We start from the raw sequence: 22,963 nt of genomic DNA on the forward strand, positions 1-22,963 counted from the left end.
ATTTTATAACAAAAAGGTGAATGTCTTTTTGTATTCCTCAGGATTGTTGTGGTTTCTAGTTAAGTAGTCCGCTATTCTGGCGCTGATATGATTAGGATTTGAAAATGGTTTATAATTGCTTTGTCTTGTTTATATTTTGATGTAATTTATGCAAACATTGTTTAAGGAGTGTGGCTCCACTTTGCTTTAAGTCCTGAATGTTACTTATTATTGTATTAGGGACTATTTTTTTCTTGTGCGTATTGTTTTTTTTTGTTCGTGAATGTAGTGTGTGGACAGGGAGTGGAAGAGTTTCTGTGTCACATTAATGTGGTGTATGGTAACGTAGGGTTATTTTTATAGTGTTTTATTATGTTTTCCTTTTAATTTGTATACAAGGTGACGGTAAAATCACGATATAGCGTCGGTTATTATTCCGGAACTGTACAGCAGTAAAAAACAGTAAAACCATGGCTAGGCTTTTTGATGAGAATTACAGAATGATTTTTTTATTAAAAATGTATCAATAATAGCTTGCACACTAGTAAACTAAGCCAATTTAGCATATTTTAACTTTCTGTGCAAAGTCATTATTACTGAAAAAAATTCCAAAGTCAGGTCAGCCTGTGGCACCCTCCACTGAACATGACAGAAGGAAAAAAAAACTTGACCCGTGACCTTCATTAAATCAGAATTTGCTTTTGTTTTTTTTTCATTTTTAGTAAATATGTGCTTAATCTTACCCAATAAGTGATAAAAATTAGAAAATTAATTTTAATTACTGTTGTAAAGTGAGATAAACAGCTTAATAAACACGTGTTTTCTTGAGGGGGTGTGGCACATCCCGACATCGCATTGTTTGTAACTTTATATTTGTGTTTTATGACTATATTTGTTCACAATCAGCATGCTATGCTTTTAATTTTGATAAAGGGTAAGTATACCAAGTTACAAAACCTGAAATCTAACTAATAATTCATACTTTCAGTTTAAAAAAATAATGAAAACGATCATCAATGAAGAAAGCGTAAACATTCTATTTTTAGGTGTGACATAAAAAACAGTCATAAATCTAGCCGAATGATTGGATTCTTGCGCGTCACACATTTTCCCGCGCTTCGTGTTCACCAAAAAAGATTATAATAAAATGGCATTATTATTCTTACAGAGCATATCTCATGCCTACCATAAATTATTACCAGTTTATTGTAACGTGTGTAAAATTAATGCTTTCAAGTAAAAAATAGCAATAGTCTGGTTAAAAATACCTGCGGTATTTTATAGTTATTTGATTCGAAAGATAAGAATTATATAGAGCTACTTTCACTAAGGCGCCGCTTGCGAGACAAACATAGAAATTAGGCCAAAAGTAGATCCGACAATTCTTAAATAACAGACTTAAATAGAAACGGATAGTTCCGATTTCTTAAATTAACGATGGCTTCGTAATCATTAGTTTTATCGCTCTACCCATTAGTGAAAGCGAAACTGGTCGCCATTTTTGGTAAGCGCATGAGCCGTGAGATGGCTTCAAAACAACAAACCCGGAAGCTGTGAATTCGAACGGCCTAACCATGGCGTAGTCTGTCGAGCCGTTCCGGAAACCACCGGAAATACTGTAAACCATCATTTATTTGCCGCCATATTATTTTTAATACATAATGTTTAAAAATGTGCAAGGATTGATTTTAGTTGCATTTTAAATACTGTTTTGCTAATTATTTTGTATTTCTAATTATTTTAAGTGTATGTGCTAATTATTGCTGCTACTAAACATTATTCTAGTTTTAACTTTAGTTAATCTAATCGTCTTATTTACTAACAGAACTAGAGCTGGTTGTCGCAAATCTTCTGCAGGTTTTTTTCTGTTTCTTAAAAAAAAAACATTAATTACTACACTCGACTTTATTAATAATATTTAGATTTAGGCCTACTAATTGTTGCTAATTTTTTTGTCAGTTAAACATTAAATTAAGTTAAAACAATAATTTAATGCACTTGACTCTATTTTTATTTCACCGGTCAAATAAACTATGGTTTACAGTAACGAATGTTACCGAAACTCAACGAACATTACCCAATAATTTCCGACGCTATATCGTGATTTTACCCAAGGGGACTAAGTACTAGATCTATCGGGGGGAGGTAAAAATCGTCAAAAGAGCGTGACGTCATTTATGGATGACCCCAATGAGGTCCCGCGCCGGGTTACACGCGACTTCGCAACGCCATTGACTTTACATATTTGATGAGGACTGTTGTAGATTTACATTGAGAGCTATTTCTTTCATTCTTGTCTAAACATGTGTACTTATTATACAGGATTTTTACAAAGTAGGAGCTCCATTTCTGAAAATAAAGATTATATGTTTGGAGAGATGAGAGTTGTGTATGAATACCTGGAAAGGGGGGGTTGGGGGGGGGGGGTGGGTGGGGTAAACGGAAAAAAGTCACAGGAAAAAAAAACACAGAAAAAAAGTCACAGTTTTTGCTAGGAAAAAAAGTCACAGAAATAAAGTCACAGAAAAAAAGTCACACAAATCTTTTTAGAAATACTTTGATTTATTTGTTAAGAATTGTAAAATTGTGTATGTTTATTGTTGTGGGTTGTATTTTTTGATAGCTTAAATTATTTATAGACGTTAAAAGCATTATGGTTTATACAAATTGTAAGTAAAAATACTCTAAGATAATTTACACAACAATCTTAACTTTTGTTACGTATTTAGTTACATACGCGGTAGAAAAGTTAACTATAAAAGAAATTTAGGCACATCATTGTGTTTTGCATAGGTTTTGCCGCAGGCTATTCTATGGTCGGCCTCTCCTCAGTCGGCATTGTCTGAACATATTTTGTGTTGTTGACGTTTTGTGTCAATGACAGCCTATGAACCTTGTCGGCTCTCTGTTTTGATCCTAAGTTTTGTTATGTAATGAGTGTGATAAATGTGGGCAGTAAAGGTGGTTGAACTAAGCATAACTATTGTTGCGATGAGTTGAGGGCAGTAATTCAGATGACCTTACCATTTCACGGTAATTTAATTTTAAAAAAACACGATGAAAACAGTGGACATTCTATTAAATGCTATAAATATTATGTTTAACATAATTACAATCTACATAATTCATATTAAATAATTTTAGATGAATTATAAAAATTACTATACGTATACATCCTACACACATTACATTACATTTAATTAATCCTAAGTTAATTTGCACTCTCTGAATATTTAATACATAAAAGTATTAACAAATCCCATGCAAATATATATTTGTGACTTTTTTCCTGTGACTTTTTTCTGTTTTTTTTTTCCTGTGTTTTTTTTTTCCTGTGACTTTTTTTCCTACAATCGGGGGTGGCGGGGGAGAAATATGTGGGCCATCTTATTATCTTATTGTACAAATAGATGTTCCTTTTAGTGGTGGCGGATACAATTTCTCCTTATGTTGAATACTTATTTTTATTCATTTTTGGTTGAAGAGAATTTCTATGCTTTGGTTTTCACTCTACGTCAAATAGTAACAAAATTAGGTGTCTCGAACCGGAAATGAGTCTCCTTTTCGTGCCTGTGAATAGCCCCACTACGGCTATTCACAGTCGGCTGTCATTTCATGCTTAATACGACTGAATAATATCTTAAAATAATAAAAGCATTTATTGTGACTGGGGAGTGAGGTATAGATTAAGTGGGAGTTTTACCGATTAAGTAGGGTAAGAGAGCAGTGCTATTTTTATTTTTGATAGGCCTATATTTTTATAAAAAAAGTTTTTAGGCCTATGGTTTAAGTTGAGTTTAGCTTTTAGGCTCATATCAGACATATCTGCTACAGGCTACGTCTACGTAGGTCATAGACTTGTGCACTCTAAATCTATACACTAGAATAATAGATCTAGTAATTTTTAAAATAAATAATACTTATTAGGCCTAAGCATCAGTTTAGTTCGTTGTTCACATTGCTATTTAACTATCAATTACCATTAAAAATTCACATTATCACATAGTATAAATATCAGGTGAAATAGGATGCCCTTTTTCATCAGCTATAATTCACAGTTTCCATGACACTTTTGTGTTTTTTCTCTTAGCAAAAATCTACGGGACAGTTATATTTTTTTTTTTGCTGATATGTCAACAATTACGTCACAAAAGAAAAAAAATTAACAAAAATAACCCTTCAATGAGTAACTCAAGTAACTGTGAAAAAATATTTTGTTAATAAGATTAAAAGGCATAAGATTAAGAGTCATAGCAATATGTCATCTGATGGAGTTGAACCCACGCCTTCTGGCATGACAGCCACTGCCCATGACTGCTCATCTACACATCTTCTTGCCCAGTTGGGTATTTTTAACATTAAATCTATCAAAAACGGTCACGACTGTGAATAGCCCCAATACGGCTATTCACAGTCGGCTGTGAATAGACACTTCGCACAAATATATCAAAATATACTTCTATTAAAGCCTTGACAATGAGGTAACTTTTTTGTACATTACTAGCCGCGGGCGATTTTACGTACCCTAAACGATAGATAACCGGTGCCGTAAGACGTTTGACAAGGCCAAGGGATGCTTATCGCTGTTGAGGTAGATCTAGATTAGATTTGTCTTGTAATTTTTAAATTTTTTAAAACTAGAATCTAGACCTAACCCTAGATCTAGACTAGAATAAAAAAATATAGGCATATTGGGAAATTTTTCCTAATTATTAATTACCACAGAATGATAAAATGGACACAGATTAATCCTATAATATACCCCATTGATAAAAATACCAAATTTATCATTCTAGGCCTAATAGTTTTTTTTATATGAATTATCAAAGTTATGTGTTTAACTTGTTATGTTTCATTGTAAACTGCATTCGAGGCGTGTGATTGGCTTTAAACTTGCATACCAATGTTGCTATTAAAGATATAATGATAAAACTTTGCACATTTGTACTCAATGATATTGGCAATAGAAGTCTACAAATAAAATAAAAATTAGAAAAAAGATAACTTGAAATAATGAAGTCAAATTAAGGGGTGTGGCACTGTTCTATAGTGACTGCCATAAAAGGATTTCCAGACTGCACAGCTAGGTTGCTATTCCATATACCATCATGAAACTTAAAATAATAGGACTAGAGAATGTAAAAAATACAAACATGCAAGTAAAATAAACATAGCTAGAGAAAAACTATAAATAATGAACTTGAATATGGTACAGCGCAATTAGATTATGATTAACTACAGGGTAATATTGTACTTCTTTGTTGCTACTATAAAAATAAAGATTAAACTTTACATATTGATTCTGGTGTTAGTAATAAGAATGTTAGTATACATATTGTACAGGTAATGTATAGAGTTAGAACGTACAAATACAGAACAATGATCAAGATACTTAACGATTTGCCATAAACATTGCATTTGTGTCAATGTATGACATGGTAAAAACGTTATTATTAATTTAGAAAATTTTGGTTCTTGTAATGTTTCTGATGTTGAGATGTGCTAAAACTCAAAGAGTGACATTTCACAGTATTCTTATTAAGTTATTTATAAAATGTTTACTGAAGTTGACATATCCTTTGATAAATTCTTAAAATGACATTAATGAAACTGTTCATGTTTTCTTTCTACTATTATATAGTTGCCTATAGCTTAAACTGTAATGCAGTGCAGCTTATAAAATTGGGCATTATTATTTTTAATTTAGGCCCTTTATAGATTATATAAGATAGGCCTGTCAGTATTTACATTCAGGCCTAAAAGGTTTTTTTATATATTATTTCACATCTCTAGACCAAATATTATTTTAGTGTTTTCATTTCCATTAAGATCTAGATTCTATTTTTTTTTTGTTGTTTGCAATAAATATAGGTTTATTTCTACTTGAAAATGCCTTCATAATATAATCTATTTATCTGCAATTCGTTAATTCTAGTTTGCTAGATCTAGTAAACCTGGTATTAAGAAGGTTAATAAATTTCTGGCTAATTTAAAATTTTAGAATTTAGGCAGAAATTAATTACGTTCTTTCCATTTTTAATTTAATAATTTAGATATAGATCTACCGTATATTTATTTTAAAGCCAATTTTATTGTAACAGTCCATTTAAAAACGAAAACAGTGCGATAGACTATGGATAAGAAAGGTTACTATAGACTTTAAGTGAATGAAATCCGGGCGTCCTCCGGCACCCCGACAGGGTGCTATTTGGCGCCCTGGGCCTTCCCGTGTACGCTATGGTACCTACGTTTGCGTGAGTTCAAAAGACTATGAATAAGTTATGTACTATAGTCGTTTACTAAGTTGAATCAGGCGGTTACGTCATTGTGCATCCTCTGTCGCCCAGACTGGGTGCTATTTGGGGCCCCGGGCCTCACGTGTCGGTTTGGCGCCTACGCTCGTTAAAGTGAGTGCAAAAGACTATGAATAAGTTGGGGTACTATAGTCGTTTATTAAGCTGAAACATGCGATTCCACCCCGGGCTAGACTGTGGGCACATTGCATTTATGTTCGCGTTGGTGTTTTCTTTGTGTTTAGGTTGGGTTTGCATTAGTGGTTGCGTTTTGATTTGGTTCGTTTTTGTTCTTTCTTTTTTCGTTTGTGTTTTTTTCATTGGGTTTGTGTTTGTGGTTGGTTTTGCGTTTGGATTTGGTTTGCTTTTTCGTTTGTGTTTTTTAATGTTTTTTTCTTTGGGTTTGGATTTGGTTTGTTTTCGTTTGCTTTTTCGTTTGTTTTTTTCTTTGTGTTCGTATTGGTTTTTGTGGTTGGGTTTGTTGTTAGGTTTTTGTTTTCGTTTGTATTTGTAATTGTGTTAGCGTTATGTTTGCGTTTTGTTGTTTTGGTTTTGGTTGGTTGTGGTTTGGGTGAGCAATGCTGGGCTTACCATGATTACTTAACACACAGGTAATGGTCTTTAACAGAAAGGTTTTTCACAGAAGCCAGAGCAGGGCCTGGCCGGGACGGCTAGTATAACATATAATACACTGTATATGCAGCTAGGCATAGTGCTGACCACACAATCACTTTTCGCTTGTTCGCAAAAAAACGGATGTTCAGTTGCTACGACAAAGGGAGAGGAGGGGAAGGGGAGGGAAGATATATTTTGTGGTGCGACTGACCGTGTGATTGTGTGCGAGTATTTAAAAATGTCATTTAATGAAAGAATGGTAGCCCTCAGAATTGTAAGGCTCTCGATTTTCCTGCTATTTTTGTATTGTTTGAGTTTGCATGCAGGCAGTCATACCAAAAATTTATGGGGGAGGTGTGTGAGTGGTAGTTAAGATATAATTTATCAGTCTGTAAGGGGTTATCCATTTATGACGTCCAAAAATTTTTTTCGGATTTTAGACCCCCCCCCCCCCCCACATGCGTTCACTTTCGTTGGAAGTAATAATTGATATTAGCATTTATAAGATTAATAAGTCGCAAGGCCTCCTGTATTTCTGTTTGCTTCATCGGTCGCTTACCAAAGAGGTACTATTTTTATTTAGGAGTCGTCCATAAATTACGTCACACGTCGGGAGGAGGGTTTTAGAAAGTGTGACGACGCACCCTTGCAATATTGTTAGGGTAGTTATAAATACCGTGTTTTATTTACACGCTGTGATGGTTTTTAAAATACCAGCACAGTCGTCTTAATTTTACGTTCCACACGCAGGATACGAGTTTTATGTTTGTTTTAGAATGGAAGCACTTCGATGTTAAGTGTAACTTGTGGATATCTGCATGAACCCGAACACCCCAGCCCACTTAAGTCTTTTTTTACCCCTTTCCCCCCCCCCCCCCCCTCTATGTGGACCTCATAAATGGATGATCCCTTCCTTTAAACTGTTTTTTGAAATCTTTGCAAATGCTGACGATTAAAGCTAGACTACCACGCCCCTCCTTGTAACTACCGTCACTTGTTGCATTTTCAACTTCAGAGGATCAACAATCAGATGAAACATTTTCTTATTCTAAAGATATGAAACCAAATGTTTCAACAGTTGGTACTGCTTGGTAAGGAGGGTGGGGAGGGTATAAGTCACTTTACAGTTCATGCTATGACGTATTAAACCAGCATACTGAAGTCTAGACTACTATGACCTCACAGTGACCCCTTCATCATGTGTTGTGGGGGGGGAGCAAATATTAGGCTACTCAACAAGAGCAGAAGGGGTCGGCGTGGTCGAGTCGGTAAGCTCATGGTTGCTAAACCGAAAAGTCTCGAGTTCGAACCCCGGGCAGATGAGGCTCGTTAGCTGGGGACAGCCACTCTTCTAGGAGAGACAACTCCAAAATAAAACAACTGCTGCCTTGTAGTTTGTTCTTGGTTGGACAAAGGCTATGGAAGCAAATCCAAAAAGAAAAGCAGGCTGAAATCGGAGTCAATGGCCTCAATGGCGCATAACCAGTTGACACGTAACACTTAATTGTGTTTAAGGCGTGGTCGAGTCGGCAAAAAGCTCATGGTTGATAAATTCGAACAAAGTCTTGAGTTCAGGCAGATAAATCTCGATCCCCTTCAACACTAATAATTAAGAACGAAGAAGAAGAAGAAGAAGAACAAGAGCAGACCTAAATTAATACATTGCATTATTATTATTAAAAGTAATTAGCTCTCACTATTATGCAATACCAATTGAAAACATAGGCAATGAGATCATAAACAGATTATTTAAGTCTAATGTTAGAAACAAAATAGTTGCATCATTTTAATCAATTATTTTAATTATTAAAATTTTAGGTGGAATGGAGTAGGAAAAGTGATTTTCTGTCAATTTGGCTAGAGAAAATTCAATATGAATATAGCTCAATTGCCTATAATAAATGTCTATTTAGTATAAGTAATTATAATGAGAGTACAAATGTTGCATCATTTTATAAATTATTCGCTGACATATTATCTGCATAAAGTCTGGAATTTTTCCCAAAAAGTCTGGAATTTCATTTTCAAAAAGTAGTACAAACCCTGTATTCTGAGTCAGTGAGTCAGAATATTCCACCGTGTATCCTAGTCATTTCCCATTTGCGCTTGGAAAAAAATTATTTAATCTGATAAAGATTTTCCAACCAGCAACTTGTGGTCTAGTTTTCATAGACCTTTCTACATCGTATGAAGAGAGTTACTAAAAGTTAAAAACTTTTTGAATATTATTCTTGTTGATGTATTAAAATAAAATAAAATGTAGATATTTTAAGGGGAAAAATGTTTAAAAAAATTTTTTTTTTTTTCTGATCATGTCATTTTTTATTTTCTCTTTTTAAGCCATCCATTTAAATTTATGCAGAACAGACTGGGAAAATCAGCCATGTCTTTACAAAGTGCATTTGTGGTTAACCAGGAATCAAGTGACCAAGCAATACAATTTATGGATTTAAAATCAGATGTAACATTGGCAATTTCAACTTTAGAAGATGTGAAACCAAATTTATCAACATTGATTTCAACTTCAAATGTTATCAAACAAAATTTATCATCACAATCTTTACCTTTAGAAGACAAGACAGTTGCATTTTCATCTTCAGAAGATCAAAAATCAGATGAAAAATGTTCTTATTCTAAAGATATGAAACCAAATGTTTCAACAGAATTTTTAAGGTGTGATGTTATGAAAAAAGATATCATGACATTTTCAACATTTAAGGGCAAAAACGAAAATCGCTTAGATGTTCAACAACAGCTTGAATATTTACCAGATTCAGATGCTTTTATTGAAAATTTTGCAGTATTAAAATCAGATCTTCATCATGATTTAAAAGAACTCAAGGAATTGCATAAAGAAGTTATTGATAATTTTCCAAAAAATTATGAGCTCAGGGATAAGGGACTGAAGACATATAAGTGTGATATGTGCTGTCAAAGATTTACTCATTTTCATCATATCACACAACATATGAAAACTCACACAGGAAAGAATTCATATGGGTATGATTTTCATCAGCAACAAGGTGCTATGAACAGTCATGTAAAACAGCTTAAGAAAATAAACAAGAACCTTTCTTTGCATAAATTACATTCTGAAGACAGATGCAATGAATGTGATGTGTGTCATAAAAAGTTTGCTCATAAATCTAGTTTAAATACACACAAAATTATTCACTCTGGACATAAGCCATATGAATGTGATGTTTGTCATAAAAGTTTCAAGCGTAAATTTATTTTATCTCAACATAAAAATATTCATACTGGAATTAAACTACATGAATGTAATGTGTGTCATAAAAAGTTTAGTCAGAAAGGTTATTTAAAAGTACATAAAAATAAACATTTAAGTCACATACCTTATGAATGTGATTTATGTCATAAAAAATTTACTGAAAAGACAAGTTTATCTATACATATTAAAATTCATGTCGGATATAAATGTGGTGTGTCTAGTTTAAAAGCATACAAAGTCATTCACTCTGGACTTAGGCCATATGAATGTGACGTGTGTCATAAAACGTTTTTTCGAAAAAATTATTTATCTCGACATAAATATATTCATCTACAATTAAGACCTTATGAATGTGATGTGTGTCATAAAAAGTTTGCTCTTAAATCTAATTTAAAAGCACACAAAATTATTCACTCTGGACTTAAGCCTTATGAATGTGATGTGTGTCATAAAAGTTTTAGTCGTAAATTTATTTTATCTCAACATACAAATATTCATGCACAAATAAGACCACATGAATGTGATGTGTGTCATAAAACTTATATTCGAAAAATTGATCTGTCTCAACATAAAAATGTTCATTTACCAATCAGACCGCATGAATGTAATGTGTGTCATAAAAAGTTTATTCATAAGTCTAGCTTGTCTTCACACAAAAAGATTCACTATGGACTTAAGCCACATGAATGTGATGTGTGTCATAAAAAGTTCACTACGAAGAGTTATTTATCTGTCCATAAAAATACACATTCTAATCTCAAGCCATATTGTTGTGATGTTTGTCAAAAGCGATTCAATCTTAAACATTATTTATCTCAGCATAAAAAAACTCATTTACATGTGAAACCATATGGAGGTGATGGACTAAAGCCACATGAATGTGATGTGTGCCATAAAAAGTTTTCTCAGAAAAGTCAACTAACAACCCATAAAACAATTCACTCTGGAAACAGACAATATGAGTGTGATGTGTGTCATACAAAGTTTACTCAGAAGTCTAGTTTCATGATGCACAAAAATAGTCATTCTGGACGTGAGCCACATGAATGTGATCTGTGCAATAAAAAGTTTATTAAAAAAAGTCAATTAGCAAGACATAAAAATATTCATTCAGGAAAGAAACCATATGAATGCGATATGTGTCATAAAAAATTAGGTAGTAAATATAGTTTATATGGACATCTAAAGTCTCATTTAGGAATTAAGGCAAATGATGAATGTGATGTGTGTCATAAAAAGTTTGTTTCAAAAACTAATTTAATTCAACATCAATTGTCTCATTCTGGACTTAGGCCCCATGAATGTGATGTGTGTCATAAAAAGTTTGCTCAGAGGTACCACTTATCTCGACATCAAATGACTCATTCTGGGCTTAGGTCACATGAATGTGATGTTTGTCATAAAAAGTTTTCTCGGAAAGATATCTTATTGCAGCATAAAAAGATTCATTCAGGCGTTCTACATGAATGTGATGTGTGTCACAAAATGTTTTCTAGTAAACCTTCTCTATCTCGTCATCATAAGTCTCATTCAGGAAATTAGCCACCAGCATTTCATTCTAAAGAAAAGCAAATACAATTTGTTTAACTTAAGTGTTTAAATTGTGAGGATTTTTCTTGTAAACATTTGAAACATCAGCCTGTAAATAATATGTTTGATGTCACTACACTGTGGCAGGTTCGATGACTTCTGCAAAATAAATCTTGTACAATGCAGTTTCAGATATACATGTTATGGACATACATATTTATGTTATATTCATACAAGTGTTTTTTTTAAAATCATACAACCGCTGTTTCTCTGACATCATTTCATTTACTTCTTTGTATTAGTATACTTTTTATAATTTATTTAAATGTATATTTTTTTTTCAAAATGCGAACAATTGAAAACATGAAAACTTTTTATATATAGGCTACAATTGTACATTTATATATACCAATTTTATATATATATATATGTGTATATATATATATATATATATATATATATATATATATATATATATATATATATATATATATATATATATATATATATATATATATATATATATATATATATATATATATGGTGAGAGAGTGAGTAAGTAAGGTACTGTTAGACTAGAGGTGACAAGTTTCTGTAATTGGGTGACAAAGTGTGAAAGCGTAAGATTGATATATCGGTCATATTTTAATTTGTCTTGATTTTAACGTGTGTTAATCAAATAAGCATTGTGTTTTTTTATTGTTTTTTTTTTTATCTTTAATCCATTACTATTTCATTCACTTTACCATGTGTTTTACAACAATTATGCATTGTCACTTTTCATCCTTGAGGCCCTCAAAACATGGACTAAAATTAAAATTATGTAATTGAAATAATTTCCATTTGATTACTGAACACTATGTAGTGTTAAGACTTTTCATTAGCTCCTACAAGTTTTTCTATATCCTAGTTCCTAAAAAAACTAACCTTCTAAAAATAATGTTGAGATATCCGTTGCTGATTATAATATTAACAACCTCTTTGTCTTCATTTGAGGACATTTCTAACAAAGTATTGAAGATTTCTTCAGCTCCAGTTATCTCTGCATTGCCAAACTGTTATCCAAAACATTTAAGAATCCAAAGATAATCTACACATAAAATCTCAAATAACTACAGACCAATTTCTATACCTTCTTACCTTTCCAAACCATTAGAAGATAGGCCTGTGTATTAACCGATGCATGTCTAACTACTAAGAAAAACACAATCTAGGTTTATTTTATTGTCTTACGGCTCATCTTTTATAAAATGAATGATAGCCAGTGGCGTCGCTAGATAGGGTGTACTTTATAAAGTAATGTTCACTATTTCCAATTTCTCAAAAACCGCATGTGAATTTATAAAGTACTAAATAATATTCCGCACTATTATAAGCATCTTTATTCGGCGCTCTCTTGGTGCACAATTCTTTTTTTCTATGAGATTCTATTTTAAAAAGTTTAAGTATTTAAAATGGATTAAAAATCATAACTATATCCCGAGTTCCCATCCCTGTTGTTTTATATAAGAATATTCGAGAAAGTTTAGGGGAGAACACTCCCGGTTTATTTTATTTGTATGTATCAATGATACTTCTAATGCTTATCGATGATAGACAGTGTGAGATGTTTGCAGTTTATACTTATGTACATTTTTCAAACAGCGTTTAAACACGTTGACTACCAGCTACAAATATAATATATGTCAATAAAATATGTCTATAAAAATGATATTTCTAACAACACTTTTCATTCATTTGACATTGTGTTCTTGTGTTTAGCGCAATTTCCATTCTGGAGAATTGCGTTTATTAACTCGTCTTTTCTTGGAATGGATGGATGTGTGTCCGCAGCTTTAAGTCGTATCCCCTCCTCAACGAAGCAATATCGAGGACTAGTTCCAAAAGCAATTATGTTAAGCAAGTTACGAGGATGAACATAGGCCATACAAATTCCGGGTTTCTTTCATGGATTTCCCGGAAAAGCCAAAAAAACTCGAAAAAAATGCAGTTTTTGGCCCATATCTCGGCAACCAGACCACTTAGCGACTTGAAACATGTACCAATCGATTCCTGCCATAATTTAGAACAATATTGCCGAAGAAAGTTTTCAAAAATATCCTTTCGTTCGGTCACAAAAAAATGTTTGAATTAATTAAAATTTGGACCGAATTAGTAGGCATTTTATGCAACCACACCACACGCGTCATCACGTTCAATAGCTGCGCCATCACGTTCAATGGCTGCGACGTCACGTTCGGTAGCTGGGCGCGCAATGGTTTTTAGTCATGTTACAAGGAAATTGCGCAAAAATTGTCACTAGACTTTTTTTAATTACTTGTTTTAGTGGAAATGCGGATGTTTCTTAATAAAGCTGTAAAGAAATAACTGTTTTCTAACGAGTATTTAAAAAGGTTTTTTTACCGGAGCCTCCCCCCTTAAATTCATACACCGTAGTTACTAAGTCTTATCCGGACTGTCACGCACACAGACACACACATATATACAGTGGCGTAGCGAGGTCGAGAGTTACCCGGTGCGGCACTTAATGGTGTCTTCCCCCCCCCCCCCCCCCCATAAAAAATTACATATATAGGCTATTTATATAATGCAAAAAAAAGGCTCCGCGCGGAGGTCTGCAAAGAAGTCACCAACCAGTTCTATGGCTCATGCAGGTTTTATTGAGCCGTAGAGATGGTTGGTGGCCTACTTACCAGCCCGATTGGCACTATGCCCCGCGTATTCCTAACGCCGGCTATGATTACATTAGCAATTATTAATATAGCAAGGTACACATACATGTAAATTTATTAGTAATTTTGCAGCATAGTTTAAAAGTAGTTGGACGTCCACATTGAAGGGGAGGGGGGGGGGGGGTTGTGTTCGTCTAAAGTGGAAGCGTTTGGAAGTCATTAATGGATGACGACCCCGGAATGCGGGGGATTAGCCCGTAGTGGCGAAACGGAAGTACAGATATTTTAAACTTGGAATTAGGTCATCAGGGGAAACAAGTCTAAATAATATTGTTTGTAAAGATGGCCGCTGTTTGTAATCGGTATGAACTATGAATAGTTTTGTTGATTTTAACATTAATGGACACCAGTGAGTTTACGAAAATCCTTCCGTAATGTTGTTGACATGGAATAAAAATGTTTAGTCATTCCTTGGACCAAATTGCAGTGGAGAATGTTAACACTTTACGAGTCTAGATTAGTCCAAAACTTGATCACATTTTGTTGTTGATGTATGTAGAATAGGCTTTTTGATGAGAATTACAGAATGATTTTTTTATTAAAAATGTATCAATAATAGCTAGAACACTAGTAAACTAAGCTAATTTAGCATATTTTAACTTTCTGTGCAAAGTCATTATTACTGAAAAAAATTCCAAAGTCAGGTCAGCCTGTGGCACCCTCCACTGAACGTGACAGAAGGAAAAAAAAACTTCACCCGTGACCTTCATTAAAACAGAATTTGCTTTTTTATTTTTTTTATTTTTGGTAAACATGTGCTTAATCTTACCCAATAAGTGATAAAAATTTGAAAATTAATTTTAATTACAGTTGTAAAGTAAGATAAACAGCTTAATAAACACATGCTTTCTTGAGGGGGTGTGGCCCGGGTGTGGCACATCGCAATTATAACTTTATATTTCTGTGTTTTATGACTATATTTGTTCACAATCAGCATGCTATGTTTTTAAAATTGATAAAGGGTAAGTATACCAAGTTACAAAATCTGCAATCTAACTAATAATTCATACTTTCAATTTAAAAAATAATAAAAACAATCATCAACGAAGAAAGCGTAAACATTCTATTTTTAGGTGTGACATAAAAAAACAGTCATAAATCTAGCCAAATGATTGGATTCTTACGCGGCACACATTTTCCCGCGCCTCGTTTTCACCAAACAAGAATATAATAAAATGGCATTATTACTTACAGCATGAAAAACATTGTTGTCAGCCTAATTATATTAAACAATTCTATTTTTATTTGATAGTAAAGATGTTATAAAAATTGGGTCTAATAAAAAAGTTATTGGATAACGCACCTGCTTTAGTTTATTTGACTTGAAACGCAAGCTAAGTAAGCGTGACTTTCTCTCGACGGCCTCGTTAAATACAAATAAAGAAATTAGGTCAAAAGTACATCTGGGAATTCTTAAATAACAGACTGAAATAGAAACGGATAGTTCCGATGTCTAAAATTAACGATGGCCTCGTTATTATTAGTTTTATCCCTCTACCGTTTAGTGAAAGCGAAACTGGTCGCCATTTTGAGTAAGCGCATGAGCCGTGAGATGCCACAAAAATGACAAACCCGGAAGCGTTGAACCGAACGGCCTAATGTAGAATTGTAGATTGTAGCCTAGTATTTTTGTGTGGTGCTCCTGCACTAACAGTACATAATATGATTTTTAACATATACAGATATTTTGCCTGGAGTTGGGTACGGTGTATGTGTATAGTTCTGCAAGCACTGGATGCAGGATTTAATTCTCAGCAAGTAGGCCTAAAGTGTTTTAGAAAGTGAATTCTGAGAGCTATACTTTTTCTACTTCGTTCTTAATTTTAGTGTTGAAAGGGATTCCCTCCAAAACAATTAAGTTATTGCTAGGCTTTTCGATTCGTCAAGTCTTGTTCTCGCGGTTTCGTGGCCACCGTGTTTTGGGCGGACATATAAAATATCGAATCATTTCTTTCTCATGAAGTACATGATAGTTAAAAATAAGGATTGTATTGTAATCGGAAACATTTGTACTCGAAACCGCCCATGTATTTACGGGGCGATTAATTAACATTTTAATAATGATAGCGTGACCTGATTTCTTCCTTTGTCTTAAACGAGGCAGTCAAGAACAAGTCACTCATATATTAGCGCGTGTTCAAAGTCGAATAAACTAAAGCAGGTGCGTACGGCGTGAACTTTATTAATATTGTTTCAGATGAATTTTATAACATCTTCACTATTTAATAAAAATAGAATTGTATAATAAATCATCTGTGTAAATTAACCATTAATTTGGGTGGCGACCATAGTAAAAAACCCATAGGACGCCATTTTATAATAATCTAGTCGCCGATCCCGGAAAAGGTTAAGGGGTGGGAGGGGGGGATGGGCTTTGACGGACTGATTGAGTAAATAAAGACACTTCACTTGAGTAAAAAAAAACTTTATTCGCGCCTACAATATGAAATAGTGTTTATAATTCAGCCCTTTTAAGAGGCAGATAGGTTTTATTAACTTATTTAAAAAACGGATTAAGATGTGGACAGAATTTTGTTATAATGGAGTATGACACAGTGAGTGTTTATGTCGTGTAGTACTGACGACGACGTAGTTTCACTAGTAGTTTTAGTTTAGGATAGAATCTAGCTTATAACGTCGATGGCTGAGATGAGAAGATCTCATAATAGTTAGCATAGATTTTCTCTTAGCTAGTTAATTACTAATTACATACCACTTACAACTGCCAACAGTTTTGTATTATTTTAAGTAATTCATACCTTAATTAATAATTTGCTAATTGTTTCTGAACTGAAAAGATATTGCATGGGCCGTCAATAAATCTTCTGGAGGGGGGGGGGGGGGGGGGGTAAAGAAATGTCACATACATCTAGGATGTTATTTTGTCATTCTATTGAGGAAATTGTGATTTTTGTTGGGGGAGGGGGGGGGGGAGGGAGGACATAGTGAGAATTTGGGTGGTGATTAGTGAGCATAAATTATGCCATAATTATAGTAACAGCAGGATATCTTTTATAGATGATATTCAGTATTGTTGAATTTTGTAAATCCTTTTTTTTTTCTCAGAATGGCAGATCATGTAAGTACTTCCTCTGGTTCAGCAGAGGTTACAAACATGGAAACTGAATGTTCAGGTGAGTATGAACATACTGCTAAAGATGTGAAGAACTTAGTCAATACGTACAATAATATTCACCAGGCTGTTGAAATTAAACTTGGGCATCTCATTTATCTTTGGATGGAAAATACTAGAAAAGTTATTCCAGCTGCAAAAATACTGAAAGAAATTCTTAATGCCAGACAACCTGTGAGTTTCAGTTGTACAACTGATACGTTAAGTGGTTCTGTGAGACGTTTTTCTAATGAATTAAAAAAATTTAGACCATCAAGGAACATGCCTGAAATTGTTGAATTTCTAGAAAGACCATTTATTTTGCCACAAACTAAACCTAAACCAGTGGTGGTCCAAGAAGAAGTTCAAGTGATGCAGCCAGAGCAAGAACTTGTAGTTGAAGAAGGAACTAAGAAATTAAAAACTGACTGTCCAAAGTGTTCTCTAAAAAGAAAATCTACAGATAAAATTGCAAGTCAAGGAATTTAAAATGGAACTACAAGCCAACAAAGTTTATAAAATTAAACACTTGAATCAAAAAATAAAAAGACTAACAGCACAACTCGAACAACAAAAACAAATAAATGCCCAATTAAAAACAGCACATAAAAAGCCTACAGCCAAAAAGTCCCCGCCCAAATGGTCCCCACCCAAATGGTCCCCCACCCAAAAGTCCCCCACCCAAAAGTCCCCTTCCAAGACCTCACCATTCAAGTCCTCTCCTTAAAAAGTTTGTAAGCCAGCTGTGGTAAATATTGAAAAGCAACGTAAATTTAAAATTAAAAGCTTAAGTGAGGCTAAAAGAAGAATGATCGGGAAAATAAATTCTTTAAAACAGGAGCTGAAGGAAAAGGATAGCATTATTTCCCAGTTAAAGAAAACAGTAAAACAAACCAGCGAGATGTATGATTATTTGTTAGCTGAACTTGAAGAAAGTAAGGCAGAAAAATCAGAAAAAAAATATCATTGATGGATGGTAAGACATATTCTACAGAGACGAGGATCTGTATGTACAGAGCTCTCATAAATAATGTCTCTGTAGGTGCTGCTGGTCAGCTGCTAAAGTTTTTCCTGGAGCAGGAAGCTGGACTTGAAATTGACTGTGTGCCTCAGCAGTCTACAGTGGCTCAAATGGCCTATGAGATAGGCATTTTGGCTGACCTGCAGATTGCTAAGGCACTGGCATCTCATGAGAGCATAACGTTGTCGTGGGATGCTACTACCATTGATGGAAGTCATATTAATGAAGTCCATATTTCTGCTCCAGGAAAAACTTTAGCTCTTGATGTGAGACCTTTACCAGGTGGCAAGGCCGTGGACTATGTTGAACACATCAGTGTTGAACTTAGAAATGCTGTAAATATTTATTGTAAATTTATGAATGTTGAGAATACTGAGGAGATGAATTTCTCACTGATATGCTCAATACAGTCCACACTAACAGATAGGGCGTCTGTCAATCATAGTGCTGTCACTCAGCTCAGCACTTTGTTTGACACGCACCTTCTGGAATTAAACTGTAATGTTCATGTCCTGGATGGATTAGCTATGGGTGCTAAAAAAGCGCTGGAGGTTGATATGGGCCCTAAGACATTAAACTGTATTTTAAGCATATCAAAGCTTAGGTACAAACAAAGCAGTGGGGACCCATGTGGGTTCAAGGCCTTTTGCAGAGAAAAAGGAATTGTAGTAGGAGAATTTGTCCGGTATGTGGGTAATCGGATGCATGTCCTGTTCCATTCAGCAGGCATCATCATTTTTCATCTGGATGCCCTCAAAGAGTTTGTAAACTCAGGAACATCCAGTTTAAAAGTAACTATAGGTGAGCAGCTAAATGACCCTAGGGTAATAGCTCAACTCACTGCTCTTGGGCTTATTGGAAAATCCATAACTGGGCCATGGATGACTAAGTTTTATTCAGATACCAAGAATTTGGCCATGGTTCCAGTGATTCAAAAGGCAGAAAAAGTTATGGAGAGATTTTCAAATGACCCAGAAGAGCTAGTCAGACCCACTGTGAATGTCTTCAATGAGCTCCTTAGTGCTGACAAGGATTTGGTGTTGTCAGCCCTCATCAAAATTGGTGAAACCCCCAGGGGTGAAGTAAAGAAGACTCTGACAAATATCTTGAAGGAGATCTCAAGCATATTTAATCGCAAGTTAGCTTGATACACCCATGGTGATCTGTCTGACCCCACCCCCCAGCAGTTGGCACAAGCTTCAACTGCTTTATCGCATAACATGGCATCTGAGCGGATCTTGGGCATGACGGACTACTTGTTGCGACGTGCCCCCCATGTGACTAGTGGTTTTATAGATGGTAAGATTAGAGGGAGGGTTAATGTCGGGTGGCTTTTAAGACTTGATGGACAGGAAAGACAGAAGCTAGTTAAGTTTGCTATTGGTGAAGGAGTAGGGCGAGGAAACTGGCAGTTGAGAAGAAGAAGTTGACAGAACAGGAGATAAGTCAGAGGCGTAAAGATGATAAGCAGAAGAGAGACAAATCCAACCGTAAGTCTTTGGAGGCTGCGGTTGGATCTGCTCTTGATGCTAAAAATCTGAGGGCTGATGTCTTTTCTGCTGCTTCTGCTGTGGTTATGGATTTAGTATCTAAATCTATAGCTACAGACGACCCTGTCTCTCAGCTGTCAGAATCCTTTGTAGGCAGCTTAGTTAGTCATTTATGGGTAGAGGGGAGGGAAGAGAAAATGTATTTTGGTAGGTTTGTAGATTTTAGACAGTTGAAGGCAGGTATTATGTGTACGATAGCTTATTGGGGGCTCGATGACTTAGAAACAGCTAGTGAAGACTATGACTTGACAATGAAATCTATAGTAACGGACTTACTGCTAGGGGATATGACGTTTATTAGTTAGGTTGACTGTCCCTAAGAACTGCCTAGGTGTCCATGTTATACTGGGCCACCCCTGATAAAGTCTCACTATTGTATATACTTCTTTACTTTGTTGTTTCTCTTTTTATGTAATATAATTTTTTAATATTTCATGTCCTATACTTATGGTGTACATACATTTTTACTTAGTTTTTTTGTTACATGTGTTTATTTTTACACAGTTATGTGTTTATCGATTTTGTAAAAATGACAGTTGTGTTGCAATACCAAACATTGATTTAAACAATTAAAAATTTAAGTCAGTTTGCCTTTCAATATAATACACACCACTGACATATTACATTGTCAGCGGTAAGTTGTCTGGCTAAAGTTTACAGTAGCTGACAGCAAAATGTTAATCTGTTTTATACTACATCATGTTGATTCTGAACATCATTGTCAGTTTGCCATTCAATATAATACACACCACTGACATAGTCCATTGTCAGAGGTAAGTTGTCTGGCTAAAGTTTACAGTAGCTGACTGCAAAATGTTAATCTGTTTTATACCACATCATGTTTATTCTGAACATCATTGTCAGTTTGCCATTCAATATAATACATACCACTGACATAGTCCATTGTCAGAGGTAAGTTGTCTGGCTAAAACCATCAAGAGTTTTTAAAAATTTGAACTGAAATGAATGTTTGGTATTGCAATACTTCACAGTGAATCTGAACACTGAAGACAATTTAATGTCAACCTTACTGTTTGAAAAACACAAAACTGCTGGTTTATGTATATATTTTTAATTTTGACTTTTCCAACTTAAATTACATGTACATTAATTACAATTTTTATTGTCTTGAATGTGTAAATATGTACATAAAACATTGGTTTTTTAAAGAATTTACTTGTTACTTGTCCTCTGTTTTGCATTGTACAGAAATGCTGGTTCATTAACTTCATTGACATGTATATTGATTACAATTTTATTGTCTTGTATGTGTAAATATGTACATAAAACATTGCATTTTAGAATAATTTACTTGTTACTTGATGTCTGTGTTGTTTCATACAGAAATGCTGGTTCATATAACTGATTTTAAACTTTTTCAACTTCATTGACATGTACATTAAATAAATTTGTATTGCCTTGTTTGTGTAAATGTGTACATACATTATACATAGGCCTATTTTATGATTGTAAAATTATACTTGTTTGTTATTGATTATTGTGTTTATTGTGTTGTGTAACTCCACCATTGCCTGGTCCCCAGTCCAGGATGAGAAAGGAGGAGGGGACATTCACAATTGTTTAAATCTAATTTCATAAAGTTTCTTTTATATTTATGCATACTGTTGTGTCACTTGTACCTAAAAAAATGTTAGGTCAATTTACTGAATTTAGTGTGCTTTACAAACAAAGCATTCTTTCAAATAATTATCTTCTATAGAAAGGAAACACCCATTTATTAAAAGAAAACACCTATATTTTAAAATATAGACTCCCATTGTCAACTATCTACAGTTGTGCACAGTGTAAGTAATTAAAATACATAAATATGGATGATCTTAAAATTAGAACTATAAGGCCAATTTTTGGTATTTCCAATATCTGCCAACCTTATTCATTAATATTTTTTTTAAAGTTATTAATCAATCTTGGTTACTTTTAGCTATCTACATTCATTTCTAAGCTATTTTAATATGCTTCTGTTAAGTTTCATTGAAAAATGTTAAAAAATAATCCAGATATCCACTCATGAAATCAGGTCACAGGTCTAGGAGTTATTTCTTCATTAGCTATGCCACACGGACCCATGACTTTGGAATTTTTTTTCAGTCATAATGACTTTGCACAGAAAGTTTATATATGCTAAATTGACTTAGTTTATCATTGTCCTAGCTATTACTGATACTTTTTTTTTAAAAATTAATTTTTCATCAAACTGCCTAGTTATTGCCCATAAGGCCGTTGACTCTGATTTCAGCCTGCTTTTCTTTTTGGATTTACTTCCATAGCCATTGTCCTACCAAGAACAAACTACAAGGCAGCAGTTGTTTGATTTTGGAGTTGGTCTCTCCTAGAAGTGTTACTGTCCCTAGCTTATCGAGCCTCATCTGCCCAGGGTTGAACTCAAGACATATCGGTTTAGCAACCATCATCTTTAACCGAATCGACCACGCCAATCCCTACATGTTGGTTTTTTTTTCAGTGGATGGAAACATGAGAGAAGACGTGTGATAAGAATTGTGACGTATATAGAATAAAGTAGGCCTACAAAGGCGAAGACGTCTCCTTTTATTGTGAGAAACTAGTAATGTAACACAGCATTCCTAGCCAACTCAGTAACATCAACAACTAGGCTACACAGTACAGAGACTACGCATTCAAGGGAAATCACTAAGATATATATATATATATATATATATATATATATATATATATATATATATATATATATATATATATATATATATATATATATATATATATATTTGTATGTATGTATATATATACACATATATCACATTTTAACTATAACAAGCAAGACATAACATATCAGTATATAATCCTTGTAGTTTTCACATTAGCTTTAAGCTTTAAATATATATATATATATATATATATA

At 33.9% G+C, this 22,963-nt stretch overlaps 1 protein-coding gene across 5 annotated transcripts; it reads left to right on the forward strand.

Annotated features, from left to right (window-relative positions):
* The first annotated feature begins 263 nt into the window (after positions 1-263).
* LOC131948796 (zinc finger protein 431) lies at positions 264-22,743 on the forward strand. 5 transcript variants are annotated; one of them, XR_009388071.1, is made up of 3 exons: positions 270-319; positions 17,448-17,515; positions 22,547-22,743. XR_009388071.1 is itself a non-coding variant. In XM_059310484.1 (2 exons), exon 2 carries the CDS (start codon positions 9,244-9,246, stop codon positions 11,659-11,661), a length of 2,418 nt encoding a protein of 805 aa, XP_059166467.1. In that variant the 5' UTR covers positions 264-319; positions 9,228-9,243; the 3' UTR covers positions 11,662-12,109. The 5 variants fall into 5 exon arrangements, 3 of the variants coding, with proteins under 3 accessions (XP_059166467.1, XP_059166466.1, XP_059166465.1); XR_009388070.1 differs by having other exon boundaries at positions 275-319; positions 22,353-22,743; XM_059310484.1 differs by lacking the exons at positions 17,448-17,515; positions 22,547-22,743 and adding an exon at positions 9,228-12,109 and having other exon boundaries at positions 264-319.
* The last annotated feature ends 220 nt before the right edge of the window (positions 22,744-22,963 follow it).

The sequence above is a fragment of the Physella acuta genome, unplaced genomic scaffold (genome assembly GCF_028476545.2).
Source record: "Physella acuta isolate Inbredline_101_S28 unplaced genomic scaffold, ASM2847654v3 ptg000661l, whole genome shotgun sequence".
Classification (NCBI taxonomy): domain Eukaryota; kingdom Metazoa; phylum Mollusca; class Gastropoda; family Physidae; genus Physella; species Physella acuta.

Coding starts and splice junctions, on each gene's coding strand:
- LOC131948796 (XM_059310482.1), top strand. CDS start 7,944: ATGAAACCAAATGTTTCAACAGTTGGTACTGCTTG. Junction 7,979..9,227: donor TCAACAGTTGGTACTGCTTG/GTAAGGAGGGTG, acceptor TCTCTTTTTAAG/CCATCCATTTAAATTTATGC.